General features: G+C 43.6%; 1 protein-coding gene across 1 annotated transcript in view; it reads left to right on the top strand.

Annotated features, from left to right (window-relative positions):
* The window catches only part of LOC147710143 (E3 ubiquitin-protein ligase TRIM11-like), a 166,211-nt gene that overhangs the window by 49,024 nt on the left and 93,560 nt on the right, over positions 1 to 23,627 (top strand). The window contains exon 2 of the mRNA XM_086920837.1: positions 16,411 to 16,506. Coding sequence (XP_086776963.1) covers positions 16,411 to 16,506 — 96 coding nt within the window. The remainder of the gene's footprint in view (positions 1 to 16,410; positions 16,507 to 23,627) is intronic.

Here is a 23,627-nt window from a genome sequence, read left to right as displayed (position 1 = left end):
TTCACGCCCACTGCAGCTATGCTCATTTATCCTCACTGCAGTTATTTTAGATTTGGAGCTATTGTCAGCCCAATAAAAAGGTATAGGTGTGCAAAGGACCTTTAGCTCATTGTCTCTGGTAAACCTTTTATACCTTTTTTTTTTTCCTATGTGTGTGTATATATATTTTTTTTTCCCCTTCCTGTTTAGGTCTTTTTCTTTCTTTCTTTCTTTTTTCCCGTTTCCCCCCCCCCTTTTTTTTTTTTTTTGATTTTTTCCCTCTTCCCTTTGTTTATTGTTTTATTATTTAGTTTCTCTTTTTCCTATCCACCTTTTTCCGGTTATATATTTTTTTTTTGTATGTTTCCCTTGGTTTTTTTTTTTTTTTGGTTTTTTTTTTGTAGTTTAGGGTTTTTTTTTTTTTTCCTTCCCGCTCACCCTTTAAGTATTTTTTCCTTTTAAAGCACACTTATATACTTTTTTTAAATTTTTTTTTTTTTCCAATATTTTATTCACCTTATTTCCTAAAGCTAGCTTACGCAGCTTTCTGGGCCTGGGCCTGAGCATGGTCACTTATACTTTCTAGTAGTTCATCTGCATCTTGTGTAGAGCGGATATTATACATCTTATTATTATACATAACCCGGAGGAATGCAGGAAATCTCATCTGAACACTAGCTCCTAATGATCTGAATTTCTCCATACGCTGTCCTAGTTCCCATTGTCTGTCAAGTGTGGTTTTTGATAGGTCTGACCGAATCTCAAAGGGAAAATCGGGGCCCTGTAATGTTTTTGCCTTCAGTGCAAGATTCAGAACCTTTTCCTTTAAGGCATAAGTCAGAAAATTAACTAAGACTTTTCTGGGCTTATTTCTTGCTGGGTTCAGTCGAAATGGGTCACGGTGAATTCGCTGTATATCGTTCTCCAGGATTTCTGCAGGCTCATCCAGATTGAGGGATTCCTTTAATAGCTTTACTACGGGGGTCTTAAGGTCGCCCCCCTCTTTTCCCTCCGGAATTTTCAAAAGCCGGATGTTATTACGTCTGGAAAAGTTTTCCAACCCTTCAATTCGCTCCCGCATGCTCTCTCCATCTTTTTGGAGAGTATAAATTTTGGATCTTGCAGCCTCCAAGTTTGACGTCAGGACTCCCACTGAACTCTCTAATGTTTCGGTTCTTTCACAAAGACTGTCGACTTTTTTCTCCAGTATGTCGCAGGACGCCCTTATCTCGATCTGGTTAGCTTTCGAAACTGCAAAATCGTGTCTTATTTCATCTCTCATCGCAGTAATCGATCCTACAAGAGCCTCGAGGGTGCTCCCCACACCAAATTCACCAAGATCTCTCTGTTGCTGATTAACGCCCTCCTGTCTGCCTTCTTTTCCTGGTATTATCTCTTTATGTCCTACTTCATCTTCCCTTCGCCTCTGTGTACTAGGTATCTCGCTGACAGAACTAGCTCCTGGGAATGTTAGAAGAGGCGCTGGGATAACCTCTGAGCGTGATTTGGGATCCACAACCTGCGCGGCATCTCCTAACGTAGCAGATGCTTGTTTCACGGATAGTATCACGGGTGAATTTTGGGTGGAAGCACCCCCTTCCCCCGTAGTAACTTCTAGTAAGTCTTCGCTACCATTCTGGCTGTTAGATGTTGCCATGTCTTGGGGAATTTCCAGAACCTGGGGTATAGGCTTAAAGTATGCTCGCAATGATGGAGTGACACCCTTGGGGTTTTTTAAAACTTGCTTTTTAATTTGCTTTTTCTGTTTAAGGCTCTTGGCCCCTTTAACGGAGATACCTCTCCTTGATTCTATTCCTTCAGCAAGGCAGTCCAAATCTTTTAACAAAGCTTTTCCAGTACTGCACTCTGGGACACGTAGTTTCTTTATCAAGTTGACCCCTTTGTGTTCACCCCTGGTTTTACTCCTTGTTATTCTAGGCTGGTGGTCTCCCCTAACTGCCTCCCCTGGTTTTGCCACTGCTGTTGTTAAGTCAGTAAGTTTGCTTTGGGCAGAACGGATTTCTCTTACCTCATCCGTGTAAATTACCTCCTTGTTTAGCAGCTGCGAAGGTGAATCTCCAGCTGAGTGAGATCGCCGAGGTTCCCTTTCCTCTCCTCTGCCTTTACCGCGGTTATCAGCAACTCCGAGCAGGAAACCCCGAGCTGCGGCCGCCCGGCCGCGCCGAAGCTCCACGGCTGCCCGCCTCCAACTCGGATGAGGGGCGGGTGCCGAGGAGAGATCAACTTCGGACAGGCACATCCGCCGAAGACCCAGGTACGGGGAAAGCGGAGCAGGCGTTCTTACACCTATAGGGCGAAATCCGATGACTCTGCCGTGTGAACTCAGCTCTGCACACGTAGTTGTCAGCTCCGTAAGAGCGTGTCTTTGTGTCACTGCATAGGAGGATTAGAGCACTGCGCGGTACGTGCGGCTCGCTCTAGCCGGCGGCCGCCATGTTCTCCCCTCCCCGTTTATTTGTTAATATATTCTCAGGGAATATTGCCCGAGGAATATGGAGCGTTTCTTCTCTTACTTTATCAGAAAACAGATTTAAACTAAAATTGGAGATTTTGCAATTCAAGTCCCCGGTTAAAATGATAACCGTTCCAGGTTCTTTCTCCTTAATGCTCTGTATATGGAGGAAGATTTTATTTAGAATTGTATCAAAACCCGCTTCAGGAGGGATATAGGCATTTATCAAGGCCAGGCGGGTTCCAGCTAAGAAGATGCCTGACCCAAACAAGGTAACTACCTGAAAAAGTTTACTCGGGTCTAGGAAATGGTTGTAATCCCAGTTTATACGGTTGGATAGTAGGCAGGCTATGCCCACGCTGGCGTGGCCTTTTTTATTCGTAGTAGCACTGCCTTCTAGTGCCCAATAGTCCTTCCCTATTTGGATATTTTCCTTGCACCATGTCTCCTGGAGACATATGATATTTGCCTCCAGGGATAGGAGAAACTGTAATTTCTCCGAGTTGTTTTTTATGCCTGCTGAATTCCACGATATTATGGATAAGTCCGTGCTAAAGGAACTGATTGGATAATGATTTTCGCGAGGATTTGTCAGCTAATACTTTGGGCAGCCAGTTCCAGTGATCCGTTTCCTCTCTGAGGGTAGTATGAGTTAAACAGGAGGGTTGGGCTCCAGGTTCGATAGCATGTCCTGGATCCTCAGATGCTTGTGGCAATGAATCATGAACCTGTTGGTGCAAAACACGCAATTTAGCCATCAATTCATAGAGGTAATCAAGCAACACAGGATGTTCTATCTCGCTAAATTTTGTCGGCCGCGGCACTCCCCAAATATTTGCCGGGCGACCAAACACGACCTCATACGGACTAAGGACCAGATGTAGGAGCCAAAATACCGGTCGGTAACTGCCGATTTCGGCCGTTTCCGACCGGTATTAAGTATTTGGCATGTAGGGGCCCTATTTTACCGATTCGATAAATTTACCGAATCAGTAAATTTACCGAATCGGTTAAATACCGAATCAGTATTTTTACAGATTCGGTAATTTTGAGATGTAGGTGGGACTCTTCTGAGTCCCACAGGCCTTACCGAATCTGTATTTTACCACCCAATCCAATTGGGTGGTAAAATACCGATTCCAGGTGTGCATGCACATGTGTGCATGCACACCTATGACATGTGACAGACAGACATGCCCTTAGGGCATGTCTGTGTGCCACATGTCACACATGCCTGAATTCGGGGTGCTAGAGGGTGTCAAAGTGACACCCCCTGCACCCTTGCAACATTCGGTATTTACCGATTCGGTAAATACCGATTCTTACAGAATCGGTAATTCAATTACCGATTCTTCCTACATCTCCCCCTTCTATTTTACCGATTCATAAATACCGAATCGGTAAAATTCGGTATTTATGAATCGGTAAAATATACTTACCTACATCTGGCCCCAAGTCCCATTCGTGAATGCACAGTCATTCTTGTGGACCAAAGGGCTAATGGCAAGGCATCTGGACATTGTAAACCAGAGCTCGCCTGTATCTTTGCCAACTTTAATTTAAGGGTGCCATTATAGCACTCGAGTAGACCAGCTGATTGGGGATAATTTGCAGCGTGGAATCTCTGCCTTATTCCTAAACCATCACACACTCTCTTCATCACTTGACCCACAAATTCACTCCCATTGTCGCTCCAGACCATTCTCGGCAATCCATACCTAGGGAAAAATTCCTTGACAGGGGCTTTAGCTGTAGACAAGGCAGTGTTATCTTTCAAAGGGTATGCTTCTACCCATCGTGAAAAAGAGCAAACAACCACTAACACATACTTCAGGTTGTTGCACCTCTCCATGTGGATGAAGTCTATCTGCAAAGCCTCAAACGGATACGTCGGAGGCGCAAAATGACAAGCTGGAGTTGGAGTTCCCTTCCAGGATTGTACGTCAGACAAACCATACAGTTCTTGACCAAATTCTCTGCACACTTAGGAATTCCAGCATTTTGCCATACTGGAGCCAACAACTTACAAATCCCTTTCACACTGATATGAGCCATTCCATGCGCCATCGTAACCACTGGAAGCACATACGCATCGGGTAACAACCATCGTTGATGCTCTGACAACTCAATCCAACAACCATTCGAATCCAATTTACCCTTACTTTCTCTCCATTCATTCAACTCTTTCTCTGTAGCTTCAGCTTGAATAGACTTCACGCTCTCTATCGTATCTTCACACATACTTTTATCCAGAACCCATCTCGCCGGACCCGCAACATACATTCGACTCATCACATCTCTCGCAGTTTCTTTCGCAACTTCATCTGCAAACGCATTGCCTCGACCAACATCATCAGTAACTTTCTTATGCGCACTGCATTTCACAATTGCAATCTGCAACGGCAAAGTAAGTGACTCAAGGAGTTCATTCACCAACTGACCATGCTGAATCTTAGTCCCATGCTAAGTCAGGAACCCACGCTCTTTCCACAATCGTCCAAAACTATGAGCCACACCAAACGCATACTGGCTATCGGTATACACAGTCACTCGTTTCCCTTTTGACAACACACACGCTCTTGTCAATGCAATCAATTCTGCTGCTTGCGCTGAATTATGTGGAATACGTGCAGCTTCAACAATCGTATGCAAAGTCGTAACCGCTTATGCTGCAGTCGTATCACCATTCGGAAGCTTAAAGCATGAACCATCAACCCATAAAGTACCATCACGTTTCCCAAGAGGAGTGTCCCTAAGGTCTATCCTCCCTTTCGTTTCTTCCTCTGTTCCAAGGAAGCAATCATGCTGTTCACAAACATCTGTCTCAACTGAAATCGGCAACAAAGTAGCTGGATTCAACGTATTGCATCTCTTTATATGCACATGACTCGCTAAAAGTGTCAATTCGTAACCTGACAACCGAGCACTAGTTAAGTGCTGTGTCTTGGTTCGATTCAGTAAGGTATCCACTGCATGTGGAACCATCACAATCAACGTATTGTTCATCACCAAACCAGCAGACTGTCGAACAGAGACAGCCGCTGCTGCTGTAGCTCTCAAACAACTCGGCAACGCTCTAGCTACCGGATCCAAAGTCGACGAGAACTACGCACATGGACGTTGCTTATCGCCAAACTGTTGAGTCAAAACTGACAATGCACATCCCTCTGTCTCGTGGACATAGAGTGTAAAAGGCGTACTGTCGTCGGGAGTACCCAACACAGGAGCCGAGCACAACGCATTACGCAATTCAGAAAAACTTTTCTGACATTCGCCAGTCCAAGGAATAGGGTTCGGAGTATTCTTAACAGTAAGAGCTATCAAAGGTTTCGCAAGAAGCGAAAAATTAGGGATCCACTGTCTACAATACGACGTAATACCTAGAAAAGCACGCACTTCTCCCTGTGTCGTAGGCACACTCATGTTCACAATGGCTTGAATTCTTTCTGGGGTCAACCTTCTTCCCTCCTTCGATAAGAGGTGACCTAAGTAGGTTACTTCTTGTCAACAATATTGCAACTTCGAAAGAGACACCTTATGATGGAAATCAGACAAATGACGTAACAACGACAAAGTAGCCTCTTTACAGATTTCTTCATTGTCAGCAGCAACTAACAAATCGTTTACGTACTGAATAAGGGCAGCACCATCAGGTAAAACAATCGTATCAAGTTGTGTTTTCAAAGCCTGACCATAGATGGATGGACTCTCACAATAGCCTTGAGGAGCGCGCTTGAACCGGAAACATCGGCCTCCTAAAGAGAAGCCAAAAATATCCCTACTCTCCTCGGCAATCGGGATGCTGAAGAAAGCATTCTTCAAGTCAATCGCCGAAAACCAGGTAGCATAAGCTGGAATCAAAGTCAATAAAGCAGTAATATCTGGCACAACTGGAAATTGCGGAACTACAATCTTATTCACCTCACGAAGATCGATCACAAACCTGTATACAGGCGGTTGTGAAGAATCAGTTCATTTCAGAACAGGCAAAACCGGACTATTGCACACATTACCTCTCGTTTCCTCAATTACACCTTTCTCAATCAGGTCATAGATGATCGCCAAAAGTGCTCTTTCACCGTCACTGGAAATCCTATATTGGAGAATACGTGGCAATCTAACATTCGCTTTCAGCGTCACAACATATGGCGGAATCTCCAAAAGACCCACATCATTAGGACCAGTAGCCCAAAGAGAATCAGGAAGAGAAGACAATTCAGCTGGAAGTTGATCCTTAGACAAATACATCGGGGAGATCACTCTCTTACCTAATGTAAGCTGTACTCCTGAAGGAGAACAGTATAGCGTTGCATACAATCTTTTCAACAAATCCAATCCCAACAAGTTCTCACCACAACCTGTCGTCAGAATGAGGGGTGCTTCGAAATCACAAGGTCCAACAGAAAGAGACAAAGGAGTAGAAAACGGATTACTAACTGGGGCGCCAGAAAAACCTACGGAAACATTTGTTAAGCCAGACAAAGGTGCGCCAGGGAGTTTAGAGTGCATAATAGAACTCTTCGCAGCACCAGTATCCAACAGAAAAGGCTCTGACACACCTGATGCAATCACTTCAACATAAGGTCCACTCTGATCTACTGGAACTGAAACAACTTCCTCTCTTTGTCTATGGCTGTCCTAGCAATCATTACCATTCATATTCTCACCTTCGACATAGTAGTTGTCCGCATAGTACTGAGTCGTCCTACCAGACGCACCATTCTGCTGATTAAAACAATTCATTGAATTCTGTGGAGGACAGGAACGCGCATTCTGAGGGAACACACCACGTCCCCTACCTCTAGGAACCATCAATCAATCAATCAGTGACACTGGAACAGTGGAACTTGCTGAACACCTCGACCTCTCACACCAGAAGCACCATTCGTGCGCTGTAACAGAACTTGACAACTATTCTTAAAATGACCCTCTTCTTTGCAATACGCACACTGATTAGGCCCTACAGAAAAACGCTGTTGAGAAGACTCGAACCTTTGCGAGTTTCTCTGATATTGCTGAGGTTGCTGATAATCACGCTGATTATTACGGGGCGGATACGCTTGCTGTAAGAGAACTTTCGTCTTCAATTCTTTAGTCTTCTTGTCGGCTCTATCTTCCTCGTCCTTATCTCTATTCTCGTAGTACTGGGCAGTAGCTAATATCTGATTTCACAAATTGACCTCGCACACCAAAAAGCTATATGATAAACACAATATTAGTGCTCAATAAACATTCGTATAGTAACAAAGATAAAATCCAACTGTCCTCCCAAGAAATTTTTCAAGTCAGTTTTCTTCGTTTTATTCTTTCTTTATTTGTTCAAAAACTCGCAGATAAAAAAATATAGCCAATGCGTTTCGTCCGAAACCGGACTTCTTCAGGGCTACATTTAAAAAGATACAAAAATATATTTCAATGTGTGTATAGATACAGAAGTACGTGCACAAATAGATAAATTATACAGTTTTAGATTCAAGGAGAAATTTACAAAACACCAGACCATTTAGATATGTACAGCATACGAGAAAAGACTTGAAAAAATGCCTTTGAATTCCAGGGAGAACATGCGCTGTTACAAAACATTTTGTTAAACTAAATATAAACTAATGTGTTATATACAGGGTATTGTTCACCTAACCATGTAAGAGAGAGTCACAAAAGGGCAGTACCTACTGAATTTTAACTGAAATACACAACATAATGTTTGTATAACGGCTCTATGGTCATAGATAATTTTGAATATCTTTTCACAAACAAGAGTCATGAATGGACAATACCTACTGAATTCTAACTGGAGTACACATTGTGATATTTGCATAACAGCTCTCTAATCATAAGTGGTTTTTAGGTCCCTTTGCACGAATAAGAGTCTTGAAAGGACCATACCTACTGAAATTTTGACTGTGATACACATTGTACTATTTACATAAGAGCTCCAAAGTCATAATTTATTTTAAATACCTTTGCGCAGTGTATTCTTATGTTACACGTCCCATCCGTCCTGGCAGGTGTACAAGCAATAGGTTTCTATAAGTAAATATATCAATGTTTTAGAAAAAGTGGTCATATATAAGAACCTGTGTGTGGCAAGAGACAGCTGTTGATATCTAACAGGCTTATGGACTATTTGAGCGACAGTGTAATTAAAATCTAAGTCGTATGTCCAGTCAATATGGCTTTATGGGATAAGTTTTATGACAAGACCGTCACCTAAAGAACCTACCTATCTGGGGGTTAAGGACCGTTTAACATTCATTAGAAAATGGAAATGTGCACTTACTATAGTTATATGGTTGGCAGATCTAATAATCATCCATTCGTTTTAGGATCCAGTAGAGTTAAGGGAAGAATAAAGTATATGCCTGAAACCGAAAAAATGGGCAATAGTTATATGAGGAAGAGTGTCTGTAGTGAAGATACCAATTTTGAAAACACGGTACAAAGAATGAAGAAAGATTTCTTAGCGAGAGGTTATGCTGAGAAAGATGTTGATAGGGCAGAGAACAAAATCAAAAAACGGAAACGTCATGAAACCCTACTCAAACAAACGAAAAAAAATATCAGTGCACCCCATGAACAATGTGCCTTCATAACTGAATACGGTATGTATAGTAATCATATATATAACATCTTGAGACGACACTGGCACCTTTTAAAAACGGATATACTACCAGAAGGCGTCATCCCTGACAAGCCCAAGGTCATTTACAAAAAGGGCAGAACTATCAAAAACATTCTCTGCCCGAGTTATGTAGATCCCCCAAAGACTAGTGGCTCTGCATGGCTTACAGAAAAGCCGGCTGGCTTTTTTGTATGTGGCAATTGTTCAGTATGTGAACACGGCATAAACAAACTGGTTGACAATGTGTACTCCAGTTAGAATTCAGTAGGTATTGTCCATTCATGACTCTTGTTTGTGAAAAGATATTCAAAATTATCTATGACCATAGAGCCATTATACAAACATTATGTTGTGTATTTCAGTTAAAATTCAGTAGGTACTGCCCTTTTGTGACTCTCTCTTACATGGTTAGGTGAACAATACCCTGTATATAACACATTAGTTTATATTTAGTTTAACAAAATGTTTTGTAACAGCGCATGTTCTCCCTGGAATTCAAAGGCATTTTTTCAAGTCTTTTTTCGTATGCTGTACATATCTAAATGGTCTGGTGTTTTGTAAATTTCTCCTTGAATCTAAAACTGTATAATTTATCTATTTGTGCACGTACTTCTGTATCTATACACACATTGAAATATATTTTTGTATCTTTTTAAATGTAGCCCTGAAGAAGTCCGGTTTCGGACGAAACGCGTTGGCTATTTTTTTATCTGCGAGTTTTTGAACAAATAAAGAAAGAATAAAACGAAGAAAACTGACTTGAAAAATTTCTTGGGAGGACAGTTGGATTTTATCTTTGTTACTATACGAATGTTTATTGAGCACTAATATTGTGTTTATCATATAGCTTTTTGGTGTGCGAGGTCAATTTGTGAAATTTGATGTACAGAACAAATTTTTATTTGTTCTATGTTGGGATCTAGGGGGTTGTATCCCAGACCATTTGCACCCTTACTTTAACAAATATTAGGAACTTGACCCTTGGTGCGGCCCCTAAAGCCTCAATCCCCCTCTTTGCTGCGACAAAGTAGCTAATATCTGCGCTGATGAAGAAACAGCCCAAGAACTCTCAGAATCCTTCAACTTAGTGCACAACTCTGGAAGCAGATTATGCACAAACTTATCAACGAACAATCGTTGACCACCTTCCGTACTCATGTCTTGACCACTATGGTCGATAAATGTCTCTTCAAACCTAGTAAAGAAATCAGACACACTTTCATCTTTATTCTGCTTACATGCAGACAATATATCCCAGTTAACTCGCATAGCAGGCATCAAAGTCTTCATATAATTAATGATCCTACCAGGGAGTTCTACAATCAAAGGCTCAGGTTTGGCACCACCAACCTGTCTGCCATCTGCAGCACCAAGATTAACCCACGTATCACCTAACTCTTGCGCATGATCCGTATGACGAATCAATCCCCATAAAGGCTGTGGAACTACATTTCCAAACAACATATCTATATCAGCTAAATTCATAACACATGAGTCTACAGTCTGTGATAATTCCTTCTAGTACCCTGCAGGATTTTTACGTGGATCAGGCAAAGTCTGCTTAAGGGCCTAAACTTCGGATCTCTTCCACGGAACATGTACCCAGACACGCTGAAAATGAGGCGGAATAATTGGATTAGCATTCGGATCTCCCTCCCTCCAAACTGGGGGAACCTCTCTCATTGGATATTGACGCGCTTTGCTCCTAACAGAAAGATCAGGCTCAAGCAATGACTGAGAAGGAGACTCACTCCTAAACAATAACAATGTCGCCACTGCTCTCTCAACATCAACACCCACTATAGTTCCCTTCGCAAACTCTGACTGTACACGGAACAACTCAGGTGGATTCCTTCCCAAATCACCATCTTCCCATTCTTCACGGAGGAAAGTACACATCAAAAACATATCTCTGCTTCGGTTCTTTCCATTGACAGAAAACATCCATAACAGACTCTAAATCATACCTCGAGGAATCAGTAACCCATTTACGCGCTAAATGATCCAATACTGTCCGCTCATCGGTACCAGGCAATTGACTACGCAATTTCTTACGCTCTTAAACAGGGGTCATAGTCGATGACCCAAAGAAAGGAGACAAAAGACTAGTAACAGTATCGGTCATTCTCTGTCGAACAGAAGGAGAAGTTGACAGAAGGACGGGGGAAAAACAGGATGAGACAAAGTATACGTAGAAGTAGCATCAGAAGGAGTAGACAATACAGGAGACAAAGTCGTAGGAGCTGGAAGCGGAGCTGATAGCAAAGTTGGCTGCCCTTGAGAAGGCTGCACCAAAGGAATAGGAGCCAACTGAAGAGGAGCTGGCGGCTGTGCAATAACAGGAGGCAAAGCAACTGGAGGTTGCGCAACTAAAGGTTGCGGAGGTGCTGTAGCACTCTGCACATAAGGGGGTGGCGAATTCAGCAGATGAGACATCAAAGGATCTTTCTCAAGTTCCTTCCCTGCATCCTGCTGAGGAGGCAAAGCTGGATAACATTTATCAATCGCCATTTTACGTTGCCTTTGCGACTGCTCACTTGCTTGTTCTTCTTCATTATCTTTAAACTGTATTTCAGCTTGCATTATCGAAATACCCTTTTCTCTTTTATTTCTCTTCGCTGATTTAATTTATTTCTGTTTGGCTTCTTTTCGCCATAGGCGGAAAGAGTCAAACATTGCCGGCCGGGCTTTCTTCTTGAAAAGTTTCACTTCTAAATTGTCTAAAATCTCCGTGTCTTAACTACCATATTGGGGCCATTTCAGAACACCATCCTTCCTAGTATACCTAATGCATACTTCAATATACGTGATTGGGCCCACGCCATGTTTTAAATAGAGCTCATAGGTCGGAGTTCCAATCGGAGGCACCGGACACGAGTCCTCCAATCGGGAATCCCTATTACAACCACAACAAAATATCTTTCCAAGTCTACTAAGACCAGGCATCTTCGCTCACTAGTCTAGCTTCAAACTTCAAGGGATTTTCAAACACAATAGCCTCGTGAATACACGAGTCCCTCGGCTTTGGAGCTTGCACGTACCAAATCAAAGATCCCAAAGGGATACCCAAAACAAAACTAAGGACTGGGAGACGCTCCACTCATACTTAACTGAAATATCGATGACGTCGCCAGAAGACCCGTCTATTGTCTCGCACTACAAATCATCAAAAGGCTCCAAGACAGGGTGACAGTCAGGGCAGCAGTCCTTCGTAGCCGTCGGAAAGCGGGGAACCTCGCAGCAAAGACTTTCGGACCACGACGACATACAGGGGTCGATGAAGTGGTAGGCCTTCCTCCAGAATTTTCACACAAAGCTCCTCACGATCTTCAGGCTTGGACCGGTACCGCTGAAGTCGCCCCACGTTGGGCGCCAACTGAAGACCCAGGTTTTTGGAACCCAGCGGCGCCAGGGGAAACGCCCGATGTCTTCGTATTCACCTGTCTTGGCTAACAGAGACACGGGATACTTCTTGGTGACGTCACAGATCAAATTTATTGGCTGCAACCAGGAACAGAGGTCTACGAAGCACAACACGGGTGGTTCGCTAGAGACTGCACACATTCATAGTGCGAGACATTGTCTTTTATACTGCTAATCACATTCCTGGCTAGCATCAATTACATACAAACTGACCAATCACGAAATGACATTTCAAACCTATCGCATGACGGCAAGCCCACTTTCAGTTGTCCAGCCCACCAGAAATGACAAGGCAAAATCCAACATTCCTGCTCGGACAGGCCGGACAAAACCCATAATAAAAGGACCATAAAAGAGGGAACAGAAACAGATGAGAAGCAAGATAGAGGGGTGTGTGCATGTACCATAAACTCAACAATGTCCTGCTCTTTGATCTCTATCTTGACCAGCTGTCGAATAAGGAACTGGCCTAACAAGTTAGCCTCGGGCAATGGAGTCAGCTCGCTCAGGTCACACAGAAGTCGGTTAAAGGTGTACGTGTCCCAAGGACTCGTTCGGCCGCAGTCATCAGCCTATGTGAGGGCAACCACAAAATGGCTGCTGCACACAAAATGGAACCCAAGGGTTCAGAACATAATCCCTAGGTACGTAGTGAATCCATCACTCAAATATAACATAAACACTCATACATGCCGCACTCATCATTTTCAGTCCGCTGATACTAAAATCGTCACGATACGACGACCTGTATGAAACGGGTTCAGAATCCACGGAACCTCATTGTCTGTCTTCGTGCAATGGTCTGGTAGGAGGGAAGTATCGTGCCCTCCTGATCGAATCCGTCCGCTCTAGCGTAGTAGTGGTGACTTTTAGTGGCGAAGTATGTAGAGCCCGACGGCGCCGAGAGGAAGGGCCCAATACTCTTAAGTGCGCCTGGCAGTCTATTGCACAGCAGTATGGTTCACCTCAGCAGGGGCAGTGGGTATATGCCGCACTCCACATTCCTCTCTGGGGGCGTTTGGGAGCAAGGCACCGTCCGGCAGGGCACAATAACCGGAGGCACCACCACCAGTCCAAAGCTTGGCACAATGCACCTCCTGTGGAGGTTCGCCGGTCCCAGTGCATCTGTGAGGGGCCCCGAAAGTGATGGGCTCTGGGGTGCTAGGGAGCGCACGGAGGGGCATGGCCGACAGTTCTGGCGCACTCAGCCGTCAAATTGCGCTAAGTGGCGTCTCACCTTAGAGGGGATGACACAACTCCTCCTGCGGGTTTATATCCACGCCGCCATCTTGTCTCGGTGAAGGAGGTACGCTACATGTGCTCCAGGCCCCGGGTACCGGCTCCTGCTCTCTTCAATCCTCATACTTGCGGCCAGTGTACAGCGGGGGACACCCGCAGACTGCAGCGAGAACGTCCTCAAGCCACAGTGCCGGACTCTACCGCTTCCGATCACCTCCGCAGCAGGATGGCCGCCGGGCCCTTCCAGCGCGGCACGTCCTAGGCTCTGGAGACGGGAATCAAGCAGGCCCCCTGCACGAAAGGCACAGCGGAGATGCGAGGACTCGTCTCTGGTCCGGTCAGTGTCCAAATCTGCCAGAAGAGTCGTGCTTGTTGAAGCTGTGCAGGTGAGGCCCGGGTAACGGACAGGAGTGGTAGGTAGGCACGTCCTACTCTGCTGCCATCTTGGACACGCCCCCATCCATCTTTAATGTCAAGGTAGACCAATCAACGGTTGGATCATGCTTCTGGAGCCAAGGTAACCCTAAAATCACCCTATATTTGGGAGCTTGGATGATGTCAAATGTAATTAACTCACAGTGGTCGTCCTTATACTATACCTCGTGCTCCCTCATATTAAACCGAATGGGACCGGATTCTAAGAGTTTGCCATCCACCCCAAACACACCCTCAGGAGTTCTCTTCTCAATCAGTTCTACTCCCAGTGTGAGGGCTTCCTTTTCGTCCACGAAGCAGCCTGTGGCCCATGAATCCACCATGACTTGGATATGTTTTTTTTCTTGACCCACAACAAACTCCATGTTGATGAAGAAGTGTTCTGAACTATCACTGGAATTGTTCTTCACTGAAGGGATTTCACTAATGCCCAAGGATTCCCCTTCCATACTTCTCAAGCAAATCAGTTTTCGACGACTTGTCCGCTGCCACTGCGCCCATTTGTCCAAACTTGGGACGACTGTTTCTAGGCTTAACAGGGCACTCGCGGAGGTAATGCCCTTTCTTACCGCAGTATAAACATAGTCCCTGTTTCCGCCGGTATTCCGGTTCATTGGGTGTGAGAGAAGACCAGATTGCCCCTATCTCCATGGGTTCAGAAGGAGTCAATCCATGCTCGGAGGTCTTTTGGCTGGTCAAAGCGCTGAGGTACTCGTTCCCTTCTTCTGGGGTCACCTTTACGTTCCTTCAAGCAATGATCCTGGCGCAATGTTAGTTTTATTAACCCGGGGCAGGTTTTTCGTTGAGAATCCACTTGCGCTAGAACATCTTTCAGGTCATCCCGTAGCCCTTGATAGAATATGCCACCAATCTTCGGAAGGAGTTGAGGCATACCAACAGATCCTTGCTACCTTGCTTCAATTCAAGCAACTCCTTACCTGCAGATAAAGTTTCTGCCCTGCGGTCAAATGTCTTTTGGAACTCCTCCTTGAAGTGTCCCAATCATGGAGGAGGGGGTCGTCTCATCTGACTATAGGGACTGCCCACTGTGCAGCGTCCCCTGCTAAGTATGAGATCACGAAGGCTACTCGTGATTGGTTTGTTGAGAACATCCTGGGTTTGCAATTGAAATGAAGCATTACTTGGGTCAGGAACGCCTGTACCTTATGCATATCCCAATAATATCTTTCGGGAGGGGCCAATAGGATCTGCTTGAATGAGAGGGCTGTGTCGAGGGTGGGGGTGGGCGTTAAGACCGATAGGTTTACGTTGGAGACCCAGGTTTAAGTCTGTGGCTGTTCTGAGCTGGTGGCAAACAGGGAGAATTCAATCTTCATGGGGTTTATCTTTAATACATTAGTTGACATCCAATGAGATCAGGGCAGAGTATGAGGATGTCATTGGGTGAGGATATTTTGGGTAGAGTTGGGAATAATCTCTATATTGATGGATCTTGATGCTGCTGTCTGTAAGGATGGATCCGAGAGATCCCATGGAGAGGTTAAAGATGATGAGAGAAAGGATGGAGCCCTGAGGTACTCTGCTGTAGACGGGGCATTTCTGTAATCTTGTGGAACCTATTTGTAAGAACTGGTGACAGTGAGGTTGGATGTGAACCATTTCAAGACAGTGTCTTCGAAATCCATCGTGTTTTTTGTGCTTTGATCAGGGCCAGCTGGTCGCCTGTGTCGAAGGCTGCAGAGAGGTCCTGGGGGCCAGGGGTCGTTCTTGTTGTTGAGGAGGAGGGTGTTGTTGACTACTTGTAGTGTGGCTGTGTCCGGGCTCCATACATGGTTATTGCACTTATAAGACGTGTTTGCTTAGATATTTCCACTTGGTTGTGTGTTGTTCTGGAATGTTTTATAATGTCTCTAGGACAACGTTTCTTCTTTAGTGTCAAGTCCATCTGTTTCCATGCTTTAGGCATAAAGTGTGCACAATGTCAGGTAGCAGTAAGTGCCAGTGATGAAGCTTGTTTCCATGGACCAGGGATTCTGCTGCTAGGTCCTTCTTGGCAATAACCGGACCCACAATGGAACACCATTATCTGTGTCATTGTCTGTGATACTTGGGGCTGGTGCTCACAATCCTGATATGTGTGGCTCGTACATACAATACTAATGTATGACTGGAACGTACAGTCTGGGAAAGTGTGGCAGGCACTGTAGTGACTCTTTTTTTGTAATTAAGACCACACTCGACAGATCTACACTTATTTCTTGCACTCTCATCCCTACAGGTGAAACTTCAAGAGTGGCTGCTTGTCCTGAAGAAACAGGAGGGATATTTTCTGGAGTCTAAAGTCAAGGACGAGGAACAATATAAAACCATGAGGGTGAGTGGCTTCAGTGAGTGCTGTGTCTCTGTATATGTCTGTGCCCATGTCTTTGTGTGGCCTTTAGTTCAAGACACTCAGAGGCTGATGAGTCGCCCTACAGACTGGTCATGTTCCTCACCAGATAAATATACTGACTGGAGTTACTGCACCTGGATATTGGGGCTGAAATCGGACAAGGGCGCGTCCTAAAAAACATAAAATCAAGTATTACTCTTCTGGCCTTAAGGTAGTACTTGCATACTCACACGTTGTGTGTTAGAGTATGTGTGTAGAGGGGTGGCATTATCTGGCTGGGAGTACGTACCAGCGAGTGTGTGTGCATATGTGTGTGTGCGTGTTCACGCTTAGGTATACGTGTTTAAGTATGTGTTTATATATGGATGGCCCTGGAGTTATCTTTGGGAGTACATGCATGTCTGCTCGTCCCTATATCTCTCTGTTTTTGTGGGCATGGATTACTGCTTGTGTGTGTCTGCATATTCATATATAACATTTTGAGCCACAGAGTATTACACATACATGTCCTTATATCTTTATGCATGCGTGTTTGAGGGTTGTGTATGCTTCAGTCTGGATTTATTGGCTGTAAGTTTGTACCTACATAAGTGGATGCCTGCCTGTGGGCTTGTATATCACAAGGTCTGGTGGCATTTGTGAGTGTGCAAATACATGTGTGCATCTGTGAGTTTGTGACGTGTATGCATAAGTCTGGAGTCATACTTCCGTGAGATTTTATATGCATTTGTGTGTGAGTATATATGTATGGATGTGTGTCTCTAGGAGTCTGTGCATGCATGGACTGAAGGTATCCATCTGTGAGTTTGTACAAGGTTTGTGTGTGAGTCTGCAAATCAATGTGTGTGTCTGTACGAGTGTGGACCTCTGTGGATGTGTATATGTATGGATTTGAAGTTATCTATCTATCCATCAGACTGAGCAAGCATAGTTTAAGGTCCTTTAAACAAAGGTCTTAGCAATGTAATAATGCTACGGTATTGTATATACATCGTCGAACACAATAAATAATATACCTCCCTCTAGACCTCTATTTCTTTACCTTGTAGTATGAATCTTAATGGGTTATAACTACATTTTGTGAAACATCATGGATACATCATCATCTTATTCAAATATTGTATTTATTCATTTTAGTTGGTATTTGTATTCATTTACATTGATAGTATCAAAACAGGGAAAAATGGAATCTAAAAAGACATACATATTCATAAAAATCATTTTGTCACAAGTTTTACTTTTTTATACATTTTCTACATAGACCAACAATTTCATATCTTTATATACACACTAGCAGCCCGTCCCGACGTTGTCCGGGGTAGAAAATGTATATGTGTAATGTTTGTAATGTTAAAGGATAATTTATTTTAAGATTTCACGGTATACAACATTTTTGGTTTCATTGGAATGTGGCCGTAGAATAAATTGATTTAGTACATTGCCGGACCTAGAGAGTGCTACTTTTAATGATGTCTTGGCGTGAGTGTGCGTTTTTGAGTGCTGTTTTCAGTTGCAGCGCATTGTTATTATTTTAATTTCCTTGGTTGTGTGTTGGTTTTGATTGTAAGTAATTTGCTGTCATCAACTTACTTTTTTTTGAGTGGTGGTTTGAGTGCCTGCGTTTTTTTCTATATTGAACTTTTTTGTTTTGTGTCCTGGTGAGTGTTAATGATTATTTTGAATTAATTTGCGTTTGATAGGGGTGTTTCCAGTGCCTGTGCGTTGTCGTTCTATTTATGTTCTTCGTTGTGCTTGTTGTCCGTCTATGTAGTTGTTTGTTTGGGTGTGCGTGATCGTTTATTTAGTGGTTTGAGTGCCTGCGCGTTTTTTAGTCCTTTTCTTGTGTGTGCTTGATGCTTTCACATACTAGTGTGGCGTGAATGTGCGTTATCTTTACTTCCTTCGTTGTCTTTGCATGCAGATTTGGAATGTTTTACCGGTGCAAATGTGCGTGCGTGAAGATTCTGAATATTTGTCCTGCCTAAATGTGTGTTTGCGAGTGCTTGTTTGAGTGTTAGCGATGTCCCCTTTTTTTCTCCGTAGTCTGCCTGGCTTTGTGTAGCCGTGTGACGGAGCCGTTTAGAGTATTTCCGTAAGTGCCCAAAGCAAGTTAAAGTGTAACGTCAATGCGGCTCGTCAATGTCCCCGGAAGACGCCTGTTTTTTTTTGTTGTTTACTTCCTTTCCTCTGACAACGTTGACACGTCCAATCATGAAAAAGGTATGTTGGCGTGTGCTTGCTGTCGGTAGGCGCACCCCTTTGTATGCAAATTAATATTGTGGATTTGCACGGCCACGATACAGCCACATTGACGTGGCCATTTACTACTCCATAACGCAGCGCTGCGGGCATTTACTATAGAATACGGCCATATTTTGAAAGCTGCACATGAAGCTGCGGCGCTTTTGTTTGTAGTACGGGCCCATTTACACGGCCAACATCCACAACGCCTCGCTGCGGTCGAGCAAGGCCACGCCCCACAACCACGCCCACGATACGCCCACATTTACGTGACCATTTACTACACCATAACGCGTCGCTGCGGGCATTTACTATAGCATACGGCCTTATTTTGTGTGTAGTACGCGCCCATTTACACGGCCATATATGATTGACGGCCACGATACGCCGACAACCATAACGAACGCCTCGCTGCAGTCTAGCGACGCCACGCCTCACAACCACGCCCACGACACGCCCACTGGAGTAAAGGTGGCTAACTTTGAGGTTGATGAGACGCCACACGCCACGCCCCCGTGCCCCACGATCACGCCCACTGGAATTTAACACACCCACGACAACACCCACAAGGGACTACTTTACACCCTATGTTCTTTGACCTTTGTAATGTATATGGTGGCCAGATGTATAGCCTATGTCCATCTGCTTAAACTACCCTTTCCAATGGTGTATTGGGTGTTGTGATTGGTGCTGTAGTTCTTCAGTTTACCCGCCTCAAAGGTTTCCAGTTCTCTCTTTGTAATAGTAGTATATATTCAATCTAGTGCTCTTCACTGGACCCCTATAATAATATCATACACTAATCACGTAAACCGAATCACATTCACACTCCATCACACCTGCACTCAATTACACCAATCAAACTATCAAACAACCCCAAAAGCACATACACATCCTGGTCAGAAGGGGATATAGATAGTGTGAATCTCCATGACCGTCTTGTGGGTTGGGTGCATACAGTAAGGTCGACGTGCGTTTCGGTGGAATATGTCTGATGTTAACCACCTTCTGCAGGACCTTCTTTAAATCATATATCTTTCACCTAGTGGTAGAAGTACAGATAATAATGAGGCAAGAAATATTCTCAAATGGTTGCCACCTTCAAATTGACAAACTATTGGTAAGTCTGCTGGGTCAGTTCTAGATGACTCCTATTATAAATGTAAAAGCCTGCCCCTAGGGAATGATAGGATAGATGCAACTAACACATTCTCCTCTTTGGGTGTCGTACCTGATCATTCTGGTTCATGGAACCCGGTGGTTAAGAGCAGAACTCTTCTCGTCAAAAGGCAAATCGGGACAATATTGATGAATATTTCTAATAAATTGGGTAAAAGGTCCCCGGGGATACTTCTTAAAATTTACCAAGCTAAATGCTTGAGTATAGCTATGTACGGGGCATGAGTCTGGGGATACCAGGATGTAGCCATAATACAAAAAGAGGAAAATACTTTTTTAAGGTTGATATTAGTAGTACCGCATAGCTCTTCCATTTATAATTGCCACAATGAGCTGGGGATTCCTTATATCTCTGATTTGATCAAGATGCAGCCTCTGTTACTATGGCATAGAGTTTGGACGTCTAATAGTACAGAATTTAACAGAGATATTATTGGGGACGCCATGAGTCTATTCCACTTGGCTGAATTATATCAGAAGATTTTTAAATGACTTGGGTAAACCTGATTTCTATAGTAACCCCTAAACATTGAGTACGATTTCTAGGAAGGATTTTAAAGTTTATTGTCAGTCTCACGGTTTCAGAAATGAAGAAAAGTACTGTTATCCCAACCCTGTTAATTCTTGTATCCCCCACTATTCAACCATATCTGGACTGGTGTATAGGAGGATATGACAGGTATGTTCTTACAAGACTCGTATTTGATAGTGTCCATCGATTAGTCAGCTTCCCTACATTAAACGATTGGACCAGAGACCTTTGTCTGTGTCCTCGCGATGAGATGTCTTTCCAGTCGACAATACATGTGATTTTATTTTGTAAATTTTATAGACTAGAAAGATGTAGATGGATTTTGCCATTGTTGAAGAGAAGGGGCTGGAGGCAATGCGGTCCCGCCTTTCTATATTTACAAGTGCTGGAAAATGTTTATTGTGTGGGTGTTACGACCGGATTCCTGAAGTCCATATTGAAAAAAAGGAAAAGTATAATATGGGAAACCCACCATGAGGCTCAATAACGTATAGAACTCTTGTCATAAAAGTCAAAGAATTAACTGAAGAGGAGACTGTAAGATTCAAGTGGTATGTAAAGATGTAATTACTGTGTGTATTTTTTTAAACTACCTTCTGTAAGTTTTTAACATGCTTCTTTTATGATTTTTAATATAAAAAAAACAAATAAAGTGTATTTGATTTGATTTGACTCCTATTGAGTCAGGGTTTGTGTAAAGATGTTATCTTTAGTTAATGTCCCGCATGCCAGCCCGCACGGGACATCTCTTTGGATTCCATTTTCTGGCGTAGAATGTATACCTTCGACATGTCGGCAGTTGCTGCTGGGAGACCTATGCACCAGGACGAATAAAGAAGAGCTCCTCATCTTACCGCTTTGTGTCTTCTTTTCATTGGCGACGAGGACCCGCCTGGTGCTGCTGGTTGTCCCGAATGTTGCTGGACGTCTGGAAGCTTCTGTCTCGATGAGGCAACTGCAATATATGTTGATCGCGTTTCCTGACTGCCTGCTTTACACGCGAGTCCTCCTGTCTTCGTGTTTGCTTTTCTGTATCTGCTCCCCATGAGTGCCTCTCTGAGGATTATTTCATTTTGTTCGATTTTTGCTGTTTGGTGGTTTCTGCACGTCTTTCCGTCCGATCTTGCACGCGCCAGCTCACACGCTTCCCAGCTCTACGCTGCATCAGCGTGTGTCAACGTGTTCCAGCTTGCGTTTCAACTCTCATTCTGACGGTTACCATGGTGCCATTCTAAACTCCTTCTGAAGCGCATTACTTCATTGTTTTCTGCCGCATTTATCATGTGTGTGTTGTTGTTCAAATTTTACACGCATTATGTGGTCTTTGTGACGATTTTCAGAACTGAAACCTATATTTTCTTGTATTACAGCAGACTCGTGATTTAAACCTTGCATTTATGTTTAATCTTCACTTTGTTGGCTGGGGCAGCAACTCACCCACGCAAATGGAGAAAGTGGCCACTCCACCTCCCTTTTTACAGTCTCCTGGTCCGCCTCCTATGATTTGGAAACAGTGGAAAGCAACTTTTGAAGCCTACATTGATGCTATTGATGGTGATGCCTTCACCTCTTAAAAAAAAGAGAGCGTTGCTTGTTTATAATTTAGTAGCTGAAGGCAGATCTATTCTAGAGACTCTACCCCTAGAGGAAACGAGAGTATCCAATGGTTCTCGTGAAGAGGGTGACTCATTGGTGATTGACAAATATGCTTCTCTCATAAAAACGTTGGATAAGAGGTTCAATCTAAAGCGCAATATTGTTCTGGAACGTCACACATTTTTGCAACATGCACAGATGCCTGGAGAGTCGATCGACGATTTTGTTGCTGCCTTAAGGATCTTGGCTGTGAATTGCAATTATAGGGAGTTTAGGGATGAAATTATTCTAGACCAATTAATTGAACGCACATGTGACGAGAAAGTGTGTGAGAAACTTTTGTCCTCAGATGACCCTGATTTGGAGACTGCGTTGACTCTTGCTAAATCTGTTGAATATTCCCAGTTTTGCGTGAAGGAACTAAGTACACCTACCACTCCTACACCTGCGTCATCTGAGGTTAATTTAGTAACGTCCAAGGTTCCTCCAAAAACTAATAAAGCTACTGTTCCGGTATCTCCCAGAACTCCCAACACTACCTTACCGGGAGGGTTTGTTAACAAACCCAGGAATGATGCTCAAGCCTTGTCATGTTATCGCTGTGGTAGCAGGTTGCATCTGGGAAATTTCAAGTTTTGCTTTGCTATAAATCAGTCTTCTTTTAAATGTGGAAGGAAGGGTCATCTTGCACGCATGTGTAAAATTGCTTTTTCCCAAAGGGCACCGTCACAAAGTGCGAAGAATATAGAGTGTGAGAATACCGATGGTGATGATGATAATTGCTATGAATTAGTAATGTGATCGGCTTCCCCCATGGAAGCGGAATGTATTGTAGAGATTGCATCTCTTAATGAATCTCAGAGGAGGAAATCCCCTACTTGTGTTATAAACTTGAACGACAAATCGGTCAAATTCCTTGCGGATTCTGGTTCCCCATTCACCTTGATCAATGTTAGGGATTTTGAAGGTTTGGGTGAGATCTTTTTGGCGTCATCATCAATTAAGATGTTTGCATATGGTGGGAAAAGGGTTGAAGTCTTGGGAAAGTTTAAAAACAAACTAGAATTTAAGGGCGAGTGCACGTCACGTGTAATTTACGTTGTCAAAGATGGTGCTAATTTGTTGGGATGGCATGAACAAGGTGAGCTAAATATCTTCCTTGACCCCAATCATCCCAACATGGTTTTGTCTAGGAATGAAGCCAAACAATATTACGCTTCACTTGCACAACCTGAGTCAGTGCATGTTGTGACCACATTGAGTGAAAATGAGTGGGTTCGTGCTTATCCGGAGGTGTTTAGCGATAATCTTGGTAAGCTTAAGGGTTTCCAACATCGCATAGTTTTAAAAGAAGAAGCAAAACCTATTACACACAAAGTTCGCAAAGTACCTTTGAGTATGCGTTGTGAGTTGAAAAGTGAATTAGAAAGGTTGTGTTCCTTGGGTGTCATCGAACCAATTGAAGGGTCAGAGTGGTTAAGCCCCATTGTTTTGGCACGGAAGGCTGATAAATCTCTTAGGATGTGTGTTGATTTACGGGATTTAAATTCATATA

Source organism: Lissotriton vulgaris, chromosome 5, assembly GCF_964263255.1.
Source record: "Lissotriton vulgaris chromosome 5, aLisVul1.2, whole genome shotgun sequence".
Taxonomy (NCBI): domain Eukaryota; kingdom Metazoa; phylum Chordata; class Amphibia; order Caudata; family Salamandridae; genus Lissotriton; species Lissotriton vulgaris.
Note: the sequence above shows the minus strand (reverse complement) of the source record. Positions and strands in the feature narration are given on the sequence as shown.